The sequence below is a fragment of the Astatotilapia calliptera genome, chromosome 17, assembly GCF_900246225.1.
Source record: "Astatotilapia calliptera chromosome 17, fAstCal1.2, whole genome shotgun sequence".
Classification (NCBI taxonomy): Eukaryota; Metazoa; Chordata; class Actinopteri; order Cichliformes; family Cichlidae; genus Astatotilapia; species Astatotilapia calliptera.
This window is the reverse complement of record NC_039318.1, coordinates 22,807,320-22,831,016: the sequence shown is the minus strand read 5'-3', so window position 1 is coordinate 22,831,016 and position 23,697 is coordinate 22,807,320. Positions and strand designations below refer to the sequence as shown.

The 23,697-nt window shown below is 39.3% G+C and overlaps 1 protein-coding gene across 4 annotated transcripts; it reads left to right on the top strand.

The window, feature by feature from the left end:
* The first annotated feature begins 5,525 nt into the window (after positions 1–5,525).
* Positions 5,526–21,087, top strand: syt10 (synaptotagmin X). Of its 4 annotated transcripts, none has more exons than XM_026147688.1 (8): positions 5,526–6,101; positions 6,797–7,190; positions 10,681–11,239; positions 13,966–14,086; positions 15,016–15,187; positions 15,339–15,468; positions 16,399–16,408; positions 17,879–17,962. In XM_026147688.1, exons 1-8 carry the CDS (start codon positions 5,900–5,902, stop codon positions 17,902–17,904), a joined length of 1,614 nt encoding a protein of 537 aa, XP_026003473.1. In that variant the 5' UTR covers positions 5,526–5,899; the 3' UTR covers positions 17,905–17,962. The 4 variants fall into 4 exon arrangements, with proteins under 4 accessions (XP_026003473.1, XP_026003471.1, XP_026003472.1 ...); XM_026147686.1 differs by lacking the exon at positions 16,399–16,408 and adding an exon at positions 18,806–21,087 and having other exon boundaries at positions 5,528–6,101; positions 17,879–17,981; XM_026147687.1 differs by lacking the exon at positions 16,399–16,408 and having other exon boundaries at positions 5,528–6,086; positions 17,879–21,086.
* Positions 21,088–23,697: the final 2,610 nt, after the last annotated feature.

The window sequence follows — 23,697 nt, the reverse complement described above, 5'->3', positions numbered from 1 at the left end:
ACAGGGACGAGATAAATTGATAGATATTAGATTAGTTGCTAAAGCCTTTGGACCACTACTCTTACAACACCCAACACCATTAGATGTGACCATTTCATTTCATCAGATTCCTTAAAATGTAACATTTTATTTTTAAATAAATAAAACAAAAAAAGTACAAAATTACATGGAAACTTTTATTCCTATAGTAACAAACTTTAAATGTTATGGTTTCCTGCGGGACCCTGTGTCTCACCTTTCACTGTACCAACTCACTTAACAGTTCTTGGAAGTGCCTCTGCCAGAGACAAGGACATTTATTCACTAATCATTAATATTTTGTTTTTAAAAAAACCCTCACACTCCTATGTGCTGTTAAAAAAAAATTTCTCAGCAAGCTCTGTGCTCCTTTCAGGGGTTGAGAAAAACACATTGCTAAATGTTAGAGAAGGATTTGCTCGCCTTTGTCCTCTCCAAAACACTCTTACACTCTTATATACAATATAAGAAATATATTTTATATATGCAGTCACATTAAATGTTCCTTTACTTTCTATTTTGTCCAGTAGTCATTTTCTTGTGTGTGTGTTTAGTAAGCTGCAAAGTGCTGAAAGGCATAGAACAAAGTACTGTGTGAATGGGTGAATGAAGCTTGTAGTAAAAAGTGCTTTGGGGCCTCATTTAAAGGACAAAGCAGTGTGTAAGTACCAGTCCATTTACCATGTGGACTTTTGCACACAAGATCCAATCAAAATGACAGACACTGTATGAACACACAGGACTAAGGGTATAAAAATGCTGTGCAGTCCCTCATTAGCAGCCTGTTATGGCGTTATGAGGTCTTTTTGCTCTTAAGTTGTTTAAGTGTTAAGTTGTAAAAAACAATAAAACCATAACATTCATTCTTACGACTCATATTTTCTCCTAGCCAACCTTGTTTTGACAGAATCGAGCGCAGATGGAATTATAATGTAAATCACCTTTGATAAGATATCTAAAACTTGAAGAGGCACAGTCTGCGTTCTCTCTCTCTTTTCCTGCTCCTGTCTTTGTGTTTGAGAGCCTAATGCAAATGCCAATGAGGGGAAATGATGTGCGCAGTGATTACTTTTGTGTTTTCAAGTTAGCACTGACATAATCACGCACTAACCCTTCATCATCCAGTGTTCCCTCTTTTCTGTGTACCAATTAGTTACCAACAAGTGCCTTTGAAATGCAGTTTAAAGCACAGCTGATTTTCCATCTATACGCCAGTGTCCCAGCAGGCTTAGCTGCAGAACAAATACTGATTATTTCTCTCCACAATGCTACACTAGACATAAACTGAAAGACAAAGACAATCTCGCAGACAGTTTACTGATGTTGTGTGCGCTGTTGTCTTGGAGACAGCCCCTTTGGTATTTACATCCCTGATGTCAGAAGATTTGCGGTTGGAAATGGGAAATGAATGGAGGCAATAGATGGCCTTATTTTATTGAATACACAAAAGCTTATGGCAAAGGATTGCTTAAAAAATTTGGCACTTACTATGGGGCACTGTCCAGTGTAATGATTACACTAAAGGCCACGTAATTGCTGGCTGTATGCATGCGGTTTATATCAATTTAATGATACCGAATCGAATCGGCTTAGACAACTGCAGCTCAGTGCAGCAGCTGATTATTTTGCCCTCCTGTTGGTTAATTCCGTTATAGAGGTCTGCCAAACAGCTTTCTGCTCTGGGCACGATGCTCAAACATCTGATACATCTCTCTTATGGGGGAGTGGAGACCATTTTTAACAGGGAATGTTTTTCTACAATCAGCAACAAGTTTGAGTGGAAAGGAGTGACGACTCTCTCGAAATCATCTGGTATTTCAAGCTGTGACGGGGGGAAAAAAAGACTCTCAAACAGCCACACTAACAGCGCTGTGAGGCCTTGATGCTCAGTATGAAGAGAGCCAATCTGATGTCCAGATAATCCAAAGAGATGGATGAATTTTATTGAACATTTAATCTGATGCGGCTGCTCAAAAAGACCTTTAAATAGCATTCAAAGGAAAAAAATTATGATTGGTTCAGGACCTCGAAGCTTCGATCAGTTGATAGTTTTACGCTTCCATCTGGCAAATTTAAACTATGTCTTTCAATTTCGATTGCTTAAGCCTGCCAACAGTTACAGCTGCACCTGCAAGCTGCTTTGCAACCCATACTGTCTTTTGATCCATGTTGCATGTCAATTGAGGTGGTAATATAACTTCTATATATAAAATATATCTGTGCCAGATATTTGTTAGCAGGAGGTCCAACCTGGTACTAGCAAAGAGTACCTAATAAAGTGGCTCGTGAGTGCATAGTAATAATGAATCAGCAGCTGTTTTGCTGGAGGTATCACTTCAAAGAATCAAATTAAATAAAACTGAATTAATTTGAATTTCTAAAACACATGAACACAAGTGATGACCTGTTTATATAGTAAGGTTTACAGAACTTGACACAGTAGCACTCAATCAAGTATCCTTTTTGCAATTTTTTAATGTTTACATCCATTTACGTATATATATCAGCTTAAATGAATGAAGATACTATATTATACACTATATGGGCAAAAATATCAGGCCTCCTAGATGTTCCACTACCAACTCTAAGCAGTATAATTGCAAAGTGGAAGCTTTAGGAACCACAGCAACTCAGTGATGAAGTGGCAGATCACATAAATGTACAGTGTGTAATGGAGTGCTGATGAGCATAGTTGTCAACATAAACTATAGAACTTCAAACCTCCTCTTGCATTAACGTCAGCACAAAGACTCTGCACGTCAAGGGAGCTTCAAGGCATGAGTTTCCATAGCCGAGCATCTCCTGTAGGTGTAATGTGTAGGTGGCCCGGCACTTTTGCCCATATGTTGTATGTAATCATTTTCTCCGTTCACTAGTTTAAATTACATGCTATAATGGAACATACATATAAAGAAAGGGGGCTGCTTCAGATGTGTGTCATGTTTACACATTTTCAACTTTTCACGTGTCATATTATGTTGCAATGCACATAAAAGAAAATGGTTAGGATGAGGCCTGAGGTGTCATTAGTTGTCACCGTATGGGAAGGGAAAAAGCTGATAAAATTGTTGCCTTTTCATGTCACCGGGCTGGGTTAAAACGTTCAGTGTTCCTTTTCTCATTTGTAAAGATATTAAATCCCGAACTTGAATTTCCTCTCAGTCCTGTATATATGACATGTCTTAATTATCACATGGCTCTGGCTGGATGGTGAAGAGGTTTGGAATCTCTTTCCTGTTCTGGTTCATTTCCTTTGTTGATACCATCCCTTCAGGACAGCTACACCATAGTAACCATGGCTCCAAATTTCTAAATCACCCTCAGCTGTATTTGTCACTCTTTCATCACATCTGTTATTCTTCACTTCTTTCCACTGCAATTTCCCTTGGCTACAGTCTTGTGCCCCCCACTGGCATGTGAATACAGGCTGCAACCTTGACTTTGCAGTGCTTTTGATGAAGATCCTTGAACATTTTCACTATTTGAATGACATGTAAATTTTATTCTGTGCCCTTTTTTTTCTCCAACAACCTGCGGATGAGAAAAGTGCATTTAATGGTAATTTTTCTTCATACACATGCACAACAAATAAGTAAATTAAAGGCTAATAACTGAGTAACTGGTCGCACTGGTAAAATCACAGAACACCGCTTTTTCAATAGGTAATCTGCAATTTGAGAGTGTGTTAAAATAAATTGTAAAGAGAATAATCGGTTAGATGGTAACACTTTCTAATAAGAGTACAATTATATACTCAAGTAGCGCCAAACTAATGCATGACTCGTGCTAAAGTATGATTTAATGATTTCCTGTTGCTTACCATTAGCATATAAAAAAAGTCTCCATATCTATTTGTGAATGTTTCACACCTCAAAGGTCATCAGTTATGAGACATTAATTTACACTCAATTCACACAAGTTGGTAAGCAACAACAGTATGTATTTGTCAAAGACTGTATATAAAAGATGGATGGGTGTGGCTACCATGACATCATTAATTGGGTTTCTTGGCTTCCTTGCATTTTGAAGCCTCATTTTTAGGGTTTGAGCCACTGCCATGTTGCTCCATATTGTTGTTGTTTTTTTTTTGGGGGGGGGGGGTTTAAGTAAAAAGACACAGCTCACCTTAAATTAATCTCAATCAGCCATTCCAGAAGCCAATAAAGCTGCAGCCCCCTTAAAAACCAGAAAGACCCCACAGGGCCCTACCAAATCATAAATCTTCACTCTAATCAAAATACGATGGAAAGTCATGTGTTTTCTTGACAATTTTATTCAAAAAACACAGAAATTACAGGCTGTTGGCTATGAATTGCAGATGCTACCCAGTCATATTCAAAGTGGTAAAGCCAACCTGTGACCCGCCTGCCACAGCAACACAAACTTCAATACAAGAGCAATACATTTAGGTTGGAGTAATGAGTAATATCAAAAATGAACCACCTCCTATTGCCAGTTTTAATGATTTTTTTTATATAAATCCAGTGAGGAAGTTCAAAAATGAATTTCTCTTATTACATCGGCCCACCTGCAGTACCTTTGTGTCCCCAAATACCTTCTAGAGCATTTCTATGCCATGAAAAATGCTCTAAAAGGAACTACAGCACAAACATAGTCAAGAGGTCCATTTCAGTGTGATTAATTAGTGGAGATGAGGCCGAGAGACAGACAGCTATCAGCCACGATTGCCCGTGTCAGCACACATACCAGTCAAATTGATAAATTAAACTTTAAGCTTTGATGGTGCATGTTGTACTTGGCTGTAAACATGCTGCAACATGGATGTAGATGGAGTTTAATTCACCTTTAGAGCCAGCCTCATGTGGCCATTAGAGGAACTGCAACATATGGGACTTCTGCAGCTTCAGTTTTAGGGCAGATGAATGTATGTTTTTATAGAAGAGTCATGTTTTTAATCAAATTCAAGATATACACAATAACATAAATAAACTGGGATGTTGAGAAGCTAACATGCTCACGTGTCAGTCCACATTTGAGGTAACAGTGAATCATTTTTTAATGGATGATCTAAATTTGCACTTCACATTTGTTAATGGCTAGAAAATTAATGACACATCTTAGATTAATCATCATCATGATGAGTCAATCATTACTTAAGCATTACTGAGTAAATGATATTGAATGGTTCATAGAAAATAACAATAACAACAACAATAATAATAATAATAATAATACTGATTAGAATGATTTTACAAGAAATTTAGGTTTTGAAATTAGTCAGTAGTTTAAAAAAAACATCACAGGTCAAGTGATTCTCAGTAAATTGGAATAACCATAAGAACGCAAACTGGCTTTGGTGACACACACTTTCAAAAAATATGAATTTGATGACTGACTGGAAAAACTTTTCTGACCTTCTAATCTGTGCAAATATTCATATAAATATATAACAAAACACAAATTTTCTGTAGGTATGGGGCAGCTTGTATGTAAGCCTATTTTTCTAGCTCTGTGATGCTTTTTGAAAAGTGTTACTTTTCTTTGGCTTTGACTTAGATCTGCTGAATCTTTATAACCACAGACCGAGGGCCAAAGGGGATCGGGAAGCCAACATGCGTTGGCCGAAAGGCGGGGACATAGCGAGGTCGTCTGTCCCTCATAGAGAACACTCCAGTCATTACTCGAAAAAGTAATCCCGTTACAAACCCCGACCAACAGGACTGAGTATCAAACCGAAGCGCATCGCTATTGGACGCAGTGAGGGTTGGACTCGAGCACCCCGTTTGCTGTTATTCAAACGCAGGGAGCGCGTGCGGCCAGTCGCTCCTCGTTGCGCGTTGGATATGGATCAGGACTCTGCGCGCTTCCCCACTGTCTCCCGCGGACAGGCTGCACTCTGCGGCGCATAAAAGGTTTCCAAATGAACCGCCGCCCTCCCGGCTCCTCCGGCGTGCAATGGCTTAACCGGAGAGACATGAATGTTCGGACGGATGACAGCGTCACTCTGTGCCAAAGGGCTCTCCAAATCGTTACGGAACTTTGTCTCGCGGGACACGTAGACCGGGAGAAATGTTCGGATATATTCCCCCTTGAGAGCAACATACCAGGTAAAGGACACGCAGGTAAATAGAATAAAGTCATTATTTTATTCTCCCCAATTCCCTTAATTAATCACTTCTTTCTCTAAAGTCATGGCGCCCAGTACTCGCAGAGTTTCGAGGGGGAATGGATGAACTAATCACCAACTAGTTAAAAGTTTATTAGTCCACTATTATCCTTATTTTTACTGCGTTTTTTTTTAAACGAAAAATGTTCTGAAAGTGTCTACCTGTTACGCATCTCAGTCCACACTGAGTGAAACAGCAACAGGTGGGAAACAGACCGAGAGGACGAAATGATTCTCCTCCCTTCAGCTATGTTTCCTTTGTAAATTTGCAGTCTGTGAAATTTCACTCTAGTGCCAGCTTGATTGAAAATCTGAATTTTTAAGCTGAATTAAGCTTCCTTGCATACTGTTGCACAGCGGGTGCAAACTTTGCTTTTAAATAGAAGCCAGAAGGGGAGATGTGGTGCCAGATGTTTTTCTTTTCGTGCTGTTTTCCTGATGCTGTGTCTCCTCACTAAACTGTGGTTTTATGACCTTTATATGATCTTTCTATATCAAACAGGTGCATTTGCTGCCCCCTCTTTCTTACAGCTTGCTTTCTCTCCCTTTTTCTCCTTCTCCCTTGCATGTTTGTTGGTCATATTTTGTCCTTCGCCTGCTTCTCTCCTCCTTTCTACATGTCACCTGTCTTTGTCCTTTGGTTGAATGTAGACATCTCTATTAGTCTCCTTGCTGTGGTCGTGGGTTTCTGTGGCCTCGCCCTGTTGGTAGTCTCTCTCTTTGTCTTTTGGAAGCTGTGTTGGCCCATCTGGAGGAGCAAGGCTCTGTCAGCCCACGCTGAAAATGTGCTCCGTGGGGGTTTCCCCGAGGCACCCCCACCCAACTCCCCCCCGGTTACTGAGTTTAAAGTGGCGGAGGTGGAAAAGAAACAGCCGCCTGAAGTGAAGGTGAATGGACGGAGCTCAGTCAAGCTACTGGAGGCAGCCATGAAGATCAGCCAAACGTCTCCAGACATCCCTGCCGAGGTCCAGACAGCTCTGAGGGAGAAGCTCAGCCAGCAGGCTAAAATCCAGAGGCAGACCACCGAGCCAACCTCCTCCTCCAGGTACTGTCACATGAACCAGTCCCTAGTCTGCTTCTGCACTCAGGCCACTTGTGCTTACAACTAAGTGTAGCATATTAAAAATCTCTTTTGTTTTGTCCATCTCCCCACCCATGTTACAAGAAACACATTTAAAAAAACAAAAACTCACATAGAGCACAAACTGTCCTGACAGTTCGTGACAGGGCTGCTGCTGCTGTCCTCGAGGTAGTGTGGCACATGTCAGTGACTGGTTGGTGACCTTGAATAGCTGCTGCTGCTGTTGTACATCACAAAAATGAGATTCTGCAGCATTTCTGACACATCTCCTTGCTGCACTTTGAACCCTATAATCACTTGTACATGTGAGTCAAGCTGCTCTGGTAAAGACCTCAGTCATTAAACAATCAGCTCTTTCTTCTCTTTGTTTTCCAGTACTGTGTTTAAACTAGAAGGTCCATAATTAGCATGGCTGTGGGGTGGGAGCTGTCATGGTGGAAGGTTGGGTTTTTGTCAGACGCACCAGGCAGCTGTGCTCAGTTTCTCGGAGGAAGCTGGTATTGACATGCACTTTGATTTGTTGTTAGGGCTTGTTAATTAAATGATATTGTGGCGTAGGCCTCCATGAATTATACACCCACCAGTTATGCAGATAGGACAGGTTAAAGATTACAAGACCTACCTTCTCAATTCCTCCGCCTACTTTTTTGACAGCAAAAGCTAAAAGAAGCCTAAAGCAAAACTAATGTTTTAGAGTTAATCGTGGCTTAAAAGAAAAGCCTAGCAGCATATACCATAATCAGGTTATAACACCAGAAAAACTAGTAGATATAGTCTTGGAAAACCAGGAAATCTAACTGCTGACATCTGCAAACATGGAAACCCAACAGTCCAAAACTGGGATTTTATTTCAGTGTCACAAAGAAAAGAAACAAATCCTCAGAGCTGAAAAGCTGGAACCAAAAAATAGAAAACAATTTGACATTTGAAACAATGACTAATTATTAAAATTATTCTAAGAATTTATGACTAACTTGGTTCAGCGTCCACAATTAACATTTGCCAAGCACCAAAAGCATTTTTAGTTTGGAGATTCAGTCTTAGAAACCTTCCCTTCATACTGGCAGGTAAATGTTTAAACTAAAATAGTCACATAATAGAAACTCTACAGAGTTTCCACCGTGTTTCGGTGACCTTTACAGACACACTTTTTTCTGTCCTCAGCTGTCGTTGTTAAAATTTGACATCCACATTATGCAAAGACCATCACCAACTCTTCCTCTGATTGACTCTGACCCTGACATTTATGTGTAACTGTGCATCTGTAACCAAGCCAAACAGTGGCAGAGCACAGGTGAAACTTTGTGGAACAAGGGTGGAAATGCAAAACAGAGGGATGAAGTTTAAGTCAATCATATATGTTTCATTTTCAACTATACTCATTAGTAAAGACAATTTTTAAAAACAATTTTCCATATTTTGCTTTGGCCTCTTTGTGTCAAGACAACACACAGAGTTAAAAACTGAGAAATTGAATTGCAATTCTTCAAATGACCACTAGAGACCCGTTCCAAAAGCGAGTCCGTCCCCAAAATAACAAAATACACCCTGTTACAGAAATGTTTTCGTCACTGCAAATGCTTTTTCTCCCCCATAACTATACAGAGGGGCGTGAAGGCCCTAGCATGATTAGTGGTCAAAGAAAGAGAAAAAGGTATACTGGGGACAAACAGAGTCAATTCCGCTATATTTGGTGTGCAGTATCGGTCCGATACGTAATATCGGATCGGTCCATCTCTACTTTTTATAAGTTCACTTCTGGCTTCAAAGAAACAAAATGATGGTAGCCAAAATTCTAACTGACATTATAGTGTTTGGTTTCTAGACAACTAATGAGACACAAAATATAACTTTTATCTATTGTGTGACAAACCATACACTGCAAAAGTTTGGAGTCCGAAGGTTGTTAAACTTTTTCAGGGTATTGTAGATGTTTGTAACTTTAACACTTAGGAAAACAGAGAAAGAGGAAGACAAAGGAAGATGTCAATAAGCCCATATGGATTGAGTGTGTGTTGGGGGATTCAAAGAGAGATAAAGGTTGACAATACACAAAAATCATAAAGGAGAAAACAAATCTTGCTAATCAATGTTCAGTTGGTAAATCAGGCACACTTTCCTTTTCCTCTGAGATTTGTGCTGGCGATGTTCCCCCTCTGTGCTGTTTACAATATTTCAGTGTAGTATTTAATCTTCAGCTGTGCTTCCTGTGCCACGGTTGTCAGGCTGCTGTGATTGTCTTACGGTCAGAAAGGAGGAGGGCCAGTTGCTAGGTGACAAGATCGGCGAGTCAAAGACAGACGTGGTTTTCTCAAAAGATGTCAACTTCACTGAAATTTGCAGCATTCAGGTAATTGGAATGAGGGCTCAAATCTGAGTGCTGGAGATGTGTTTTCATTTCCCCAAACCAACGCCAGTAGTGGCAAAAATCTATTTGTCACTTTGATCACTGGTGATTTAATATCACCTGTTACCATATGGATGATAAAACCAGCTATTTTCAGCTAGGGAGTTTGCTGGGATTTAAAATATGCAATATAGGGCGCTGCTTTATAGGCTGAGAGCGCCTGGCCTGGGTTCAAGTCTGACCTGCGGCCCTTTGCCACATGCCTTCCTCTCGCTCTGCCCCCGCTTTCCTGTCCTTTCCTCACTGTGTCTGTCAAATAAAGCTGGAAAAACTGATCATCTGTCTAAAACAAGCCCCCTTTAAGCAAACCTCTGATTGGCTGCTCCTCATATACAAAACAAAATTTAAACTGCAGGTGGGTGGGGCTTCTGCTCCAGAGCAAGACCGGGTCACAGACTTGATATGAGCATCAAAAGATGCTAGCACATGAGTCATACATGGAAAGCCATAACCAAGTCGCTGAACATCTGTGCCGAGTATGGCCTAGAAGTATCAAGCGCAACGCCCCCAGGGTAGTTTGAAAATGGCCAAGCTAAGATCCTGTTTGACTTCGAGATACAAACAGACAAACTGGTGACTGTGGCGGCCCTCTACTGTGTCCGCTACCAACCAGACACAGTAACGGTTGACAAGCAGAGGAAGCAATATAAACACGAGTAACACAAGAAGCTTGAGAATACCAAGGGTTGAAAGAGGAGGTAGAGAAGATGAGGAGCTCGAAGGATAAAGACCGCCCACAGGGGGATTTAAAAAAACAAAGCATATATATCTCTGGACAATATTTAGACTATCGCCATTTTGGTTCCTAGTTAATTATGCACTATTGTGAGCATCTGGTGGTAGTTTATTAAACATTTAAAGGTTTCTACACTAGATATTGTTTTTAGACTTTTTCCTGAATAGTAATAAAAACAATAACCAGCTTTTATTTGTGTGGTATTTTGCTCTGATAAACCTTTTGTTCCATAAAAAAGCTGCTCTTCCATGACGCCAAACACACGACAAATGAGACATTTACCTGATGCTCTGTGATGCTCCTTTCAACAGGCACAATTCATTCAGGCGCCACCTGCCTCGTCAGAAGAATGTCACCAGTGTTGACTTCACCATGGACACAGTGCCTCTCCGCCAGTCCTCTACTGTCAGCATTGGAAGAATAAAACCTGAACTCTACAAGCAGAAGTCTGTGGACTCAGAAGAGGCCAAAGAGCCCGTGGAGACTTGTGGAAAGCTAAGCTTTTCGCTTCGTTACGACTACGAGGAGCAGGCTTTGGTGGTGAGGATCCTGAAAGCTTTGGATCTGCCTGCCAAAGACTTCACAGGCACCTCTGACCCATATGTGAAGATCTACTTGCTACCCGAGAGAAAGAAGAAGTTCCAGACTCGAGTTCATCGCAAGAATCTAAACCCCACATTTGACGAGACCTTCTGTTTCCCCGTAGTATACGATGAGCTTTGCAACCGCAAGCTCCATTTCAGCGTCTACGACTTTGACCGATTCACCAGCCACGATATGATTGGGGAGGTGGTTGTGGACAACCTCTTTGAACTCTCTGATCTTTCCAGGGAGGCGGTTGTTTGGAAGGATATTCATGCAGCAACCACAGTGAGTTGGTGTTCACACTAAGACACTGCCAAATCCTCGCATATGTGTATGTTGTTGCTATTTAAGAAATGTTGCACCAGGCCTCTGTGCTGTTACCGTGGTAGTAGTGAATGGGATTTTATACTGTTGTCAGAAATGTCTAATCAAAAAATATTATGGCAGGTGCAATGCATTGCATAATTCAAATGCTTTGGGAAATGGATTTCAACAGCCAAACACCCACACAGCATTTTCCAGAAAACGCTGGGTATTCTGCAGATGTAATTATAGAAACAGAGTAAAAAATATCCAAGACCACATTTATGCAGTGACTAAAACTCTACAGGTAAACAAAAAGGGTTTGCAGGCTTTGCAGCATACTGCAGATAGCCTGTCCTCATATGAACTCTTTCCTAAAGATTTGTGGTTATTTAGCCCCCGAATGCATTTACTCCAGCATAACCACTTATCACAATTTGCTCAAGAGGCTGGGCTTTATTAATGAATGTGTTCCTGGTGAGAAACACTGAGCCTTTGCTTTCAGGTTCACTTTAGTGTCTGTGGGCTAAATTAGCAGCAACAGAAGAACAATAAATTTTGTTTTGCATAAAGAATTGTTTAACTGGCTATTCTCTCGCTTCCTTAATATATTATAATTTTTATATTGATGCTTTCTAAAAGCACAGGCATTAAGAGCTGATAAAATTTGTTTACTTAAAACCACATTTGTTGCATCAATTAAATTTTACCCTTACCTATGAGAACTGCATGGAGACTGTGCAAGAGAAAACTGCAGTCGGGTGTGATTTCAGTGCTCATTACATTCAACTCCAGAGGAATGCTACACTATCATAGACTCATAAGACATCACTTTAAAATAAACGGACTAATGTAACTCTATAGACAACTTCATATAGAGTTTGGTAATATAAATGGCATGGAGAAAGTTTATATTTATATTTTTCCTCCTGTGCACATCTCATCATAGTCACTTGGATTGTGGGATTTCTTTTTTTATATTCCTATTTCTGTGTTGACACAACCAAAGGCAGCTTGGTAACTTTGGACCTGTACTAATCTTAAGGTATTTATCTGACAATTTTTATGGCACAAGTAGTATTTATAAACATGTGTGGTTATAAGGTATTGTCTAACTTCAACTCCCTTCCTATTGGTTTCTCTTAACTTTTCTGCAAGCACTTGCCAACTGTTCTCCAACCGGTGCACAAACTGTGAAAAGTGCAGCTTGCTGAAACCAAAAAATATGGGAAAACATAGGTGAAATGTTTACTTTCACAATTTCACTACAACTTGGAGAGTAGTTGCTGAGCGTTCGCAGATGAGTTTATCATGTAAACTATGGGCAGCTGCAACGCCTCGCTAACAACCATAGCAATCTCAGTGAGGTTTTGAGTGTAGCACCTTATACCTCTTTGTGATCAATCTTGGGGAACACACGTTTCCCCTTATTTCAAGATGTTTACAGACCAGTCTGTAGGTCTGTGTGAGAGAGGCTTACAATAATTGAACATTCAAGCCAAACTCCAATGTTAATTCAATAGTAAGATGTAGCGTACGGGATTTCACTGGCTATAAATGTGTAGTTGCAGAGAGTTGTCTAGATTACACAATTAACAACTATGATGTTAAATTTCAGCAGAAAAAACAGTCTACACTTCTCTTTTTAGTAGTTATAGATAATGTCATTAACAATTACCAATGTAACCTAATTCATTGTGTAAACTATGACAGAATAAACAAACAAACTTAATTTTAAGAACCTCTACAAACTAACAATTAAATGAGCTGCAAAATCATGTTCTTACGTTTTGAAATCACAACATACGCTATTGGTATTCGTTTTGCTAGCAAACAAATTGAGCCAACAACAAACTCAACTACAATGAATCAAATAATATTGCATATACAATAGTGATTTAAAAAACATGCTAACAGGTCTATAAAGCCATAATGATAAGATCATTTAGATGTTTAGCAGCTATACATTTTGCAGTCTTGATTATCTTAGTTTATGCTAGTATGCTAACATTTGCTAAATAAACTGTATTGTTTATTACCAACAACAGTTGACAGATTTGTGAATGACTTTCATTTCATTGATACTTGGTCATAAACCGAAGTTTCTGAATAATTGAAATATTGGCCTGATGATGATGATGAAGTCTAATACAAAGAAGATGTTATAATTTTGATCTTGTGGTTTCTCAAGTCATTGCAAAACATGATAGTTTAATGCGTCTATCTGTTTAAAAAAGATACTTTCCCATCAATTACCAATAAAAAAGTTCATTCTAACGATTAATATAGTGACATATCACGCTATGTATGATTTAACCTCTCCTGGCTATGATTGCCTGTATTACAACCACCAAAGTATTGTTGAGATGGTTTTCTTAGGACTGTTACCAAAGCCTGGAAACCATACATTAGTACTATTTACTACTAGATTAATGATTTACGGTTATTGGATGAAGAAACAGTAACAAATCTGAACAGTTAATTGTTAGTTAAGTTTACCGCTATAAAGAATTGAAGGACTGAGATAAATGTCAAATAGCCTGCAGAGCCATGCTAATTAAACTCTCACTATCAGCTCAATGCATATGACCTCTTTTAAAAACTGACCTGTTTGCTCCTTTGCTTTGGCATTTTGATTCACAAAATGTGGCAAATCATTTAAATTTGGTTCAATACATTCTGCTCTCTTTTCTTTTTATGCCCTCCAGGAGAGTATCGATTTGGGAGAGATCATGTACTCGTTGTGCTACCTCCCCACAGCAGGGAGAATGACCCTAACAGTCATCAAATGCAGAAACCTCAAAGCCATGGACATCACAGGCTCCTCAGGTAATCAAATAGCAAAATAGTCTTCACATCAAAAGCAAAACTTAGGAATTAATTAAATATAGTTAAGCTGAGAGAGCAAAAAGAAATAGGGACGATATATATCCTTTATTTTTCCAGGTAAAAGTCTCTTTTATAAAATATTCTGAGAACATAGGACACATTGGTTGTGGTTTTTAGAAATAGAGTCACACACATAAGAAGAAACTAGCCCAAGCAGTGATTTATTTGCAAAAACCAATCCACGGGAAGGTCTGGGATATACAGAGCCGGTCACTTAGCAGCAGCATACAGAAGAGAGTGATGTACAAGTTTTCCAAGGTCTGTAATAAATGTAAAGAACAATGATAAATGGCATCCAGCCTCTTTAAGTATTAGCCAGGTGTGTTCATAATGAGAAGTTCCCCTGTAGGTCGCCTGACTTAGAGCACAATAAAAAATGCATTCCTGAAAAGAAACCTAATTAATTTATTTTTTATCTTGGACACAGGATTTTCAATATAAAGTTTAAATGAGAAAATTCTGATCGATAATGATACCTGAATACAAGTTTCAGCCCTTTGATTATTTATGAATAAAATGAACTTAGATTTGTCTGCATTTAACAGAAACTTATGTAAAGTTAAATGATACTAAGCATCATAATAGGCAAACTACTGAAATCTGAGGGTTTTTACAACTGAAAAACACAAACAACAGCAGATTGTATCATCTGCATAAAAATGGGAGGAGGCATTTGATAAATCATTGACAGAGAAGAGTAGTGGGCCCAATATGGAGCCCCGAGGAGCACCGAGGGATGCCAGGAGAAAAACCAGAAAGGCAAAAACAATGCACAAGAAACTGAAACAAAGAGGCTAATGAAGTTTAATGTCAGAAGCCATGAAAGCTTTTGACACAATTGCAAATTATTTCATATATTTGTCTCTCAGATCCATATGTGAAGGTCTACTTGATGTGTGATGGACGGAGGTTAAAGAAACGAAAAACAACAATTAAGAAAAGCACACTTAATCCGGTGTACAACGAGGCTATCATCTTCGATATTCCCCCGGAGAATGTGGAACAAGTCAGTCTGTCCATCATGGTCATGGATTATGATCGGTGAGTTAAATACTCACTAAATACTGTTTATGTTCACATGCTTACATTAAAACGATAAAGTGAGCAGAGTAGAAGTAGATCAAAACATATTTTTAATTTAGTCATGATCCAAAGCACATGTGTGTCAATGTGTGTGTTTTATGACTACCAGTGTTGGACACAATGAGGTGATTGGCGTGTGTCGTACGGGGCCAGATGCTGAAGGGCTCGGACGAGATCACTGGAACGAAATGTTGGCTTATCCACGGAAGCCCATCACGCACTGGCATGCACTAGGAGAGGTACAAGCATGTTCTTTTCCTTACTAGTCTTACAGAGCCCGATTAAAACTTCTGAATGTGAGACTGAACTGTATAGGTGTTATGGTTTGCAAAGCAAAGAAACCACACAGTAGACTGTCACATTTTCTAAATGTCAATCTATTCCATCTCTACGGGGAGCACATTATTTATGTCTTTTTATTTTTATTTTATATTAGTTCAATTGAATCTTTCCAACATTGTGAAACTATGAAATCATCCGGAACGTGTAATTGTTGCTTCCCAATTTAGGGTTTACTTTTCTGATTAATTTCCAAAGTTTTAGGGAGCCTAGACGCAGCTGCAATGTTAATGAGCAGCTGTTTTCTCTTAAATTACTAATACTGCAGATTGAAAGTGCCCTCTTTGATATCTGCAAGGAATAAGGGTTCTTATTGCATGGGGACATATGCATCCAGGGGAAAAGGGATTGTAAACAAATACATTTTGTCTTAAAATTAGTCTCCTGTCTGTAAATCAAACAAACAAACAAAAAAACATAAAGAACAACCTTGAAGGGATTTTGAAAAGTTTATTAGCTATTTTTCCCAAAATCTCATTGAGACGCTTAACATTTATTTCTTTGCAATACTAAGGCACCAAATTTGTTTTCTAAGGGAAAACAGATGGCTTCACTTCATGAAAGCTGGTCTCCAAACCATTGTTACTTACATGTTGCATGTGTTCATTTAAGTCATGCAGCAAAAGGCGCATGTAGTCCTTTTAATGGGGCCTGTTTTTCAGATAAGGAGTAGCTAATCCTGTACTCATAGAGAAGTTGTCAGTTTTATAGACTGGAAGGCTTTTTTTCCTTTTTACAGAGGACAGCTGTTTCACTACAGTAAATTAATATTTTACATGTTATCAATTCTTTCCCTCTTTTGTCACACCCACTCCCCACCTGGAGAATAGGAAAACACAGGTGATTACCTATTTTCAGTGGTAAACCTACATTATGATTTGGTGAAAGCTGTGATCATAGGCAAAATATATGCATTATCTAGAAAGGACCTTTCTACAGGTGGTAGTTTGCACAAGCAACAAAGCAAGAAGATTTTACAATCAAGAAAATAAGAAAACTAAAGGTTAAATAACCATTTAAACAGAGAAATACAAGTGGATTAATAACATTTTGTAACTTCAGGAAAGGCTCTTAAATAATGGAGGAAGGTATTTAAAAGAGGTCACTGACTCAACTGACCTGGTTTTCTCAGGCAGCTTGTTCCATTGTCCTGAGACTCTTACTGCGAAAGCTCTGCCACCTCGAGTTTTCGGCTCTCTATATATAGAGATATATATATATAAAACATACTGAAGGTTAAAACAGGTGTGATGTGGTCACTTCTCTAGGTTCTTGTTAAAACGTCTGGTAGCTGGGCTTTGGACAGTCTGATAAATTGATTTTTTTGTCAAAGCAGGGAAGAGGCTGTTGAAATGTTGAAATAGTCGAGGTCTGAGGAGTCACGAGTTGTGGGAAAGCTTGAAAGGATCATGTGTCAAAGCAAAAAATGGATACACAAGACTGATGTACAGTTGAGTCTATAAATATTTGGAAGGTGAAAGAGTTTTTGTATTTCCACTGTACGCCAACTATTGAAGTGCAGGCTTTCAGCTTTAATTTAAGGGGTTTAAGAGAAGTATTCCATTAATTACAGAAATACTAAGTGTGCCATTTTCAGAGGCTAAGAAATAAATTAGAATTATTTCCATGGCTTGGAAAAGCTAAAAGCAACCAACACCTAACCAAGTCAAGAACATTCTAAAGGATGTCATGATCAAAGTCTACAGTCGAGAGAATCCTTCATAAATGAAAATACTGAGAGTTTGTGACAAGATCAAAATCATTAGTTACACTCACGATGACGATAAAGGAACGATCCTTACATTTAAAATAATTTTTTTTACTGGCCAGATTCATTTTGAGCTTCTAAAAATTAGGAATTATGTATAAAAAAGGCTTTAAATCCTTCATAGTTTATGTTATTTTGGAAAACCCCTTCAGGTTAAGCTGGAAGTCTGAACATCTTGGCAGCATTTCAGTCCAAATTATAAAAAATATATTTATTGTGCAAATTCTTATGGACTTCACTGTAGCCATTGAGCACCCAGTATTTTCTTTAGTAATTGCATCTTGAATTATCACATCACAATCAAGTAGCAATATGTGACTAAATTGATTCTTTACATTTCTATTTAATTTGGGATATAATCCGACATACCCTATATGTAACAAGACAAGGGAAATGATATACACTGCTTAAGGTCCAGTTGCTCCAAAATAGATTTGCCTATGATCACAGTGTATTTGTAGGACTAGAGAAAATACCTGCTTACCAGGGAAAGACTGGATAGCTCTTTAATGTTGCTTGTTTTGTGATGCTTTACCTTTCAGTGGCCTGGAAGAGCAGCAAGCTTTGAGAGTCAAGGTTCATGTCCTTCACCCAAACCTCCACATACACCCTGATGATCACAGGTGGAGTGCCAGCATCACCTCTGTAAGAAACCATATGTTTGTTTGCCGACAAGCTATGTTGCCTATCACCCTTTTGAGCGGATTGAATTCATGTTTCTATGTTTGTACTGAAATTCATTCATTTGAATGCAAGTTCTTCAAGTGCTCTACAGAGATGGCTATGCACAGCACTCACAGTCATTCAAAGTTTGTTTTTCATACGTGTGCTTTGGAAACGTATTTGACTAACATTTACACAGACCACATGAATGGTAGGCCTCACTGCAACAAGTTGTGGTGGTTAACTTGCAGCGTTATCAGTTTTTTTTCAGTACCAGAGCAACATTTTTTCAGCCCTCAAGCTCTTTAGTGCGTTACCATTTTAGTTTGAAATGGCACAAAGTTTAAGGGCTATGCTGCTCAGTACCACAAAAATATTTACTTGATGAAAAACACTTGATGAATCAAGCGAGTCATGCTCTAGGTTTTATTTGGGAATGCAGGTAACTGAGCCTCTGCAAGGGCTGAGAAATCTCAGTAAATATATCAGTCACAGCTGTCACAGATGTGTAAAACAGAATAGCCATCACTCTGCAGGACTCTCATATTTGGAGAAACAGTAGCTGGTTCATGTAGCATATGTACAGAAAGATCAAATTAAAGTGTGTCTAAATGAACTTCAGACTAAATTGGTTTCTTAAAATTGGCCACAATGAAATGACAAATTCATCTTTATTTTTGTACACACAGAACAACCTTATTTCATAACTGCAAACACAAGCAGCAGTATTATTTAGAAACAATTAAACTTACCCTCTAATTAGTCCAGTAACACTGATATTGAAACTCCCACGTTCATTATTGTAGGGTGTTCACTTCAGAACGCATGGAGATGACCGCTGTCGTGGACTGTGAGATTTGGCAGTTCGTTCCCACTTGAATGTTCATTTTCACGCAACCACAGGCAGGTTTTGTAAACACATCTGTTTGTCCTCTGTGTAAACTTTTGATGTGCAACATTAAAAATAAAACTGTTGTTCTTTTTAAACATACATAATGAAGCATAGTGAACAGAATAAAAAAGTAGTGACATCTTAGGTTTCTTACATTAACAGTAATAATTAGGCAAATTAACCTGTACTGGAGTACAAGAATAATGCCGCGTCGTCTCCATATATCATTAATTTATAAGGTTGCTAAATTTTTCTTTGGGAGACGGAGCTTTAGCTGCAATCTTTTAGCATTTGATTGCGCTTTTAGGATCCCTGCATTATATTGACATTTTAAATCGAGTCAGTGGGAAACATTAAAGAGTTAGTATTTTAAATACTCAGATAGCTAGCATAGTTAATAAGCTAGCTGCAGCCGCTAATAGTATAAAAGATCAACATAGCTGCTGTGAAGCCTCGAGGTTCACAGTGTTACACAGTCGCTGAGATTGCCGTGGCATTAGCCAAGGAGCATACCCTGGTTAACCTGCCTTTTTAATTAATAATTTACCAAACTATAATTTACCAAATGAACTTCATGTTTTATTCACTAAAGCTTGAAACTAGTTACTGGTCAATCAATTGAGAAGGGCTCAGCTTAAAGCCACTACTGCTCATCAAAAGAAAAGACTAGATGCATTTTGGCCATGTCCGTGTTTGGGTCGGACCAAGGACACACGAGGTGATGTTTCCCTCCCGACCCCAATCTGGGTAAGTGTCAGAGGATGGATATGAAACCTGAAAAATAGTTCTGAGACTTAGAATAACCATAAATGACAAATACAATTCTAAATCCCATTTATGGGTCGGATTGTTTGGTTAAGGTCATTCTAAACCAGATTACCTACCCCTGCTGAAACAATTTTAGCAATTTTAAAACAATGCATGTTTAAAGCAGCTGCACCTTGGCTGAACTTGTCAGAGAAACGAGGCCACTGTGGAGCTGCCTTGGCCTTACTTCTACATTCATGGTTTATACTGTCTACGGCTCCAGCTGATAAAGTCTGCAGCTGTGTCTGCTGGTGGCAGCTGTGTTTCAGGTGATAAGAAAAAAGAAAATCTTGTAAATTTAAATGGCTTGACAGGTATAATAGTCAGCAAGGAGTAGGTGTTATTGAACAGTTAATTTAATTTTAAAAAGCGCAGAAGATTAATACAAACAGTGGCTAACACACACACACACACACACACTCAAATATTTCCATATATTATGAATATTTTTACAATATTTTATATTTTTAAGCCACATGAAATAAACCACAGAACATCATCTCAGATTTTCCTGTGAGTAATAACTAATAAGAACCCAACATAGCAAATAGAAAAAGGCTATGTACTGTTATCTTACTTGCAAATGCAGTTAATGATGCTCTTTTCCCCTTGCTCTGTCCTCTGTGTTAAAAAAAAGAGAGAATATTTTTACTTGTAGCATGCCTCTCACCACTACAAAAAAATTAAGCACTTATCGGGGGAAATGCGAATATGTCAGAGTATTTCAGATTAAAAAGTTTGTGTTTACAGTTGTATATATCCATACTTGTCAATGGCACTTTTGTTTGTATATATTGAAAAGTGAATTCTAAAAAGCTGTCGTAAACTTATGGAAATAGAGACATCACAATGTATTTCTATTGTTTGGTGATACTTTGAAGCGCTCCGACCTGTAAACGAGTGCAATTTCGACACGTTCTGTAATAGTTGTGAACAATTAGTCAAACTGGAGACCCAGTGAAGCCAATTCTACCTTACCGAGTTATTCCATGTTTAGGACCTTAGAGCTTTGAGCTGTAATTGTTTGAGTATATATGGACCGAGAACAACTTCGACTACTGTCATGATGTGTACAGTTTGTGATAACTTTTGTAACAATTTAAAGTAAATATTTGGGATATAATTTATTGTATCTGTTTCATATGTATTTTAAACACATAAATAAAAAAAATATCAGTAAATAACAGTATGTCTCACTCTGTCTGGGCAGGAATTATATTAGTCTTCTAGTGGCTAAAGAAATCAAAGTATATAAAAGGTGTCTAAAGTAAAAGGGGGCATTCATAAAAACCATACTTGATTTAAATTTGGAAAATCCCGATGTACACTGTGCTCCTTGATCTTTAAGTAACCAGAACGTGCTACAGAGAGGCATGCATATATAGCAAAAGTACTGGAGAGATGCACAAGGGAACAACCTTGAAGGGGATAGTGACCAAAGTGAAATCAGGTAGATTTCTTTTTTTATAATCATAGTTTTTTTTGTGTGTGTGAGAAAATAAAGTTTTAAGAGGACTTTTTAAGGTCATGTGGAAAAATGAAGTACAGCCTTCTATAAAAGCAGCAATTCTAGTTATTTGATGGTCTGGAGCATTCAGGTGTGTGTTAGAAATTCTAAGGATGAAAGACCTCAGTGAGGATCTTAGCGAAGCAGCTGTTAATGGCCATCAGTCCATGAAGGGTTATAATTTCCAAACAATTTCAGCTCCATCATTTTACAGCGAAAAAGATTATTCACAAGTGGAAAACATTCAAGACAGCTCCCAATTTTCCCAAGAGTGCAAATTCACACTAAGGTCAGGCCATGCAGTGCTCAGAGAAATTGCAAAAATCCGAAGAGCTACGTTTCAGACCCTATAGTCCATAGTTAGCATGTTAAATGTTACGTTTAACCTTAGCATGGCTTAGGTTTGCAAAGCTGCATCTGAACAAACCACCAGACCTCTGGAGCAATATCATTTGGATACACAAGACAAAAATGGTGATATCTGTAAATTAAACAAAGCACAGTACCTTATGTGGCAAAAAAACAAAAACAAAAATGGAGCATATCAGCACAAACTCTTTTAACTCTATTAACTGCCAGGCACACTAGTGGAGGGGTAATGATTTGGGCTTGCTCTGGGTTTGATTGTTCTGCAACGACAGGAGCCAGGCACCTCGCAGTCATGGAGCAGACCACGAACTCCAGTCAGATGTCGAGTCCTCTGTCCAGCAGCTAAAGCTTAGCTGAATCTGGGCCATGCAACAAGACACAGCAGCAAATATACAACAGAATGTCTGAAAAAGAAAAGAATCAAGGTGTAGCAGTGATCCAGTCAGAAGTCCAGAGCACAGCCTGATTGAAATGTTGTGGTCTGGACCCTAAGAGAGCTGTGCATAAATGAATTCCTGCAAACTGAAACAATACTGTAAAGAAGAGTTGGCAAAACTCCTTCACAACAATGTGAGAACCTGACAGTCATACAGAGAAGAATTACTTAATAAAGTTCTTCTACAAGCTATTGCATAACAGGGTGTTGTTCTTCACTTTTTGTTTTTCACAAGACTGCAGAGTGAAGGCTCTCTTTGGCCTGACTGTATTTTGAGAATTCATCTTTGGAAAGAAAAGGTTCTGCGGGAACTGTGGGTTTATTGATATGTTTGCTAATGTAGGGATTTCAACCTGAGCTTTAAACAAGTTTTTGAAACGTTTCAAAACTGGGTCGCAACTACATCACATACATACAAGAGCACACACTGTCTTTATACACAGGACCAACAAGTATAGAAATTACATCTATATTGTTGCTGCATTGACTGGTAACACTCAAGTGGTCAAATTAAACTTGCTGAAGGTATGAATGAAAGCAGAAGGAAATTCTCGTGAAGCCTTTGAATGATACAGTCAGTTGCTAAGTGCTTCTCATACATAATGGGACAGATCATCCGCACAGTAACTAACGGCACACCAATGTTTGCTGAACGCAAACCGTGGCTTTGTTCAGTGTTTCTTGTTAGGCAAAATAAAAGCAGCTTCTTCGTTTCCAGGGTAAAAAGCAAACAGCAAGGGGGAGAGAAAGAAAGAAAACCAAAGGGGAGAAGAGACGGTGAGAAGGGGGGGGAAGAGAGAGAAAAAAAAAAGAACTCCTGGGTCACCTGTATGGAGAAAAAAAAAACAAACAAACAAAAAAAACAAACAGAGGAGACAGCAAACAACAAAGAGCAACATAATAATAGAGAAAACAAAGCACCATCACAATAAACTAGCTAGTCATAGATATCAATATTTACTAAATAATAAACGATATTGTGCAGCACGCAAGATAGACAGCGCACAGTGTGCTTTGAGGTAGCAGCCAAGAAAGCTTTAGTCCGCGTCTGTGAATACCCATGTGTGCATACCTGTGTGGATCAGCATGCTTGCATTCCAAAGGTTTCTCCATGTAATGATCTGCTAGGGAGTGTGGGGGGGCCACAGCCCCGTCCTCCAGGGTGTGAAGCGGGTATGGAGGAGATCAAAACTCCAGACATCCAGAGGCCCCCAGAACACAAGAGACCATGGAAGACCAACAGAGGGGCAGCCGCGCCACTGTCCCAGTAAGAGCTGAGGAGAGTCCCAGATGAGGGCTCGCCCAGCAGCCGCGGAGCAGAAGTCAGGGGGAGTTGCAGTGACGCGCCCGTGAGCTCCGCCGGCCCCCAGCTGTGCCTGAGTGACCGAGCCCCAGGCCGAGAGGCCGGGGGCACCCCACCTCCAAAGGGGCCCGAGCGAGCCCCAGGCCCCAGGCCCCGACAAGCGGCCGCCAAGGAGTGAGCCGGTGTGTACCCGGACGCCCACCCCCAGACACAAAGAACCACCAACACACCGACACCTGAGGGAGTCCGCCACCGGCAGGGGAAGTGGTGGTGGGTGGAGATAGGCCTCCAAACCTTGGAGGGCCTGAGGTGTCCCCAGAGAGGTGGCGTCTGATACCCAACCTGACATATAGACACAGACATACAGGCACACACAGACACAAA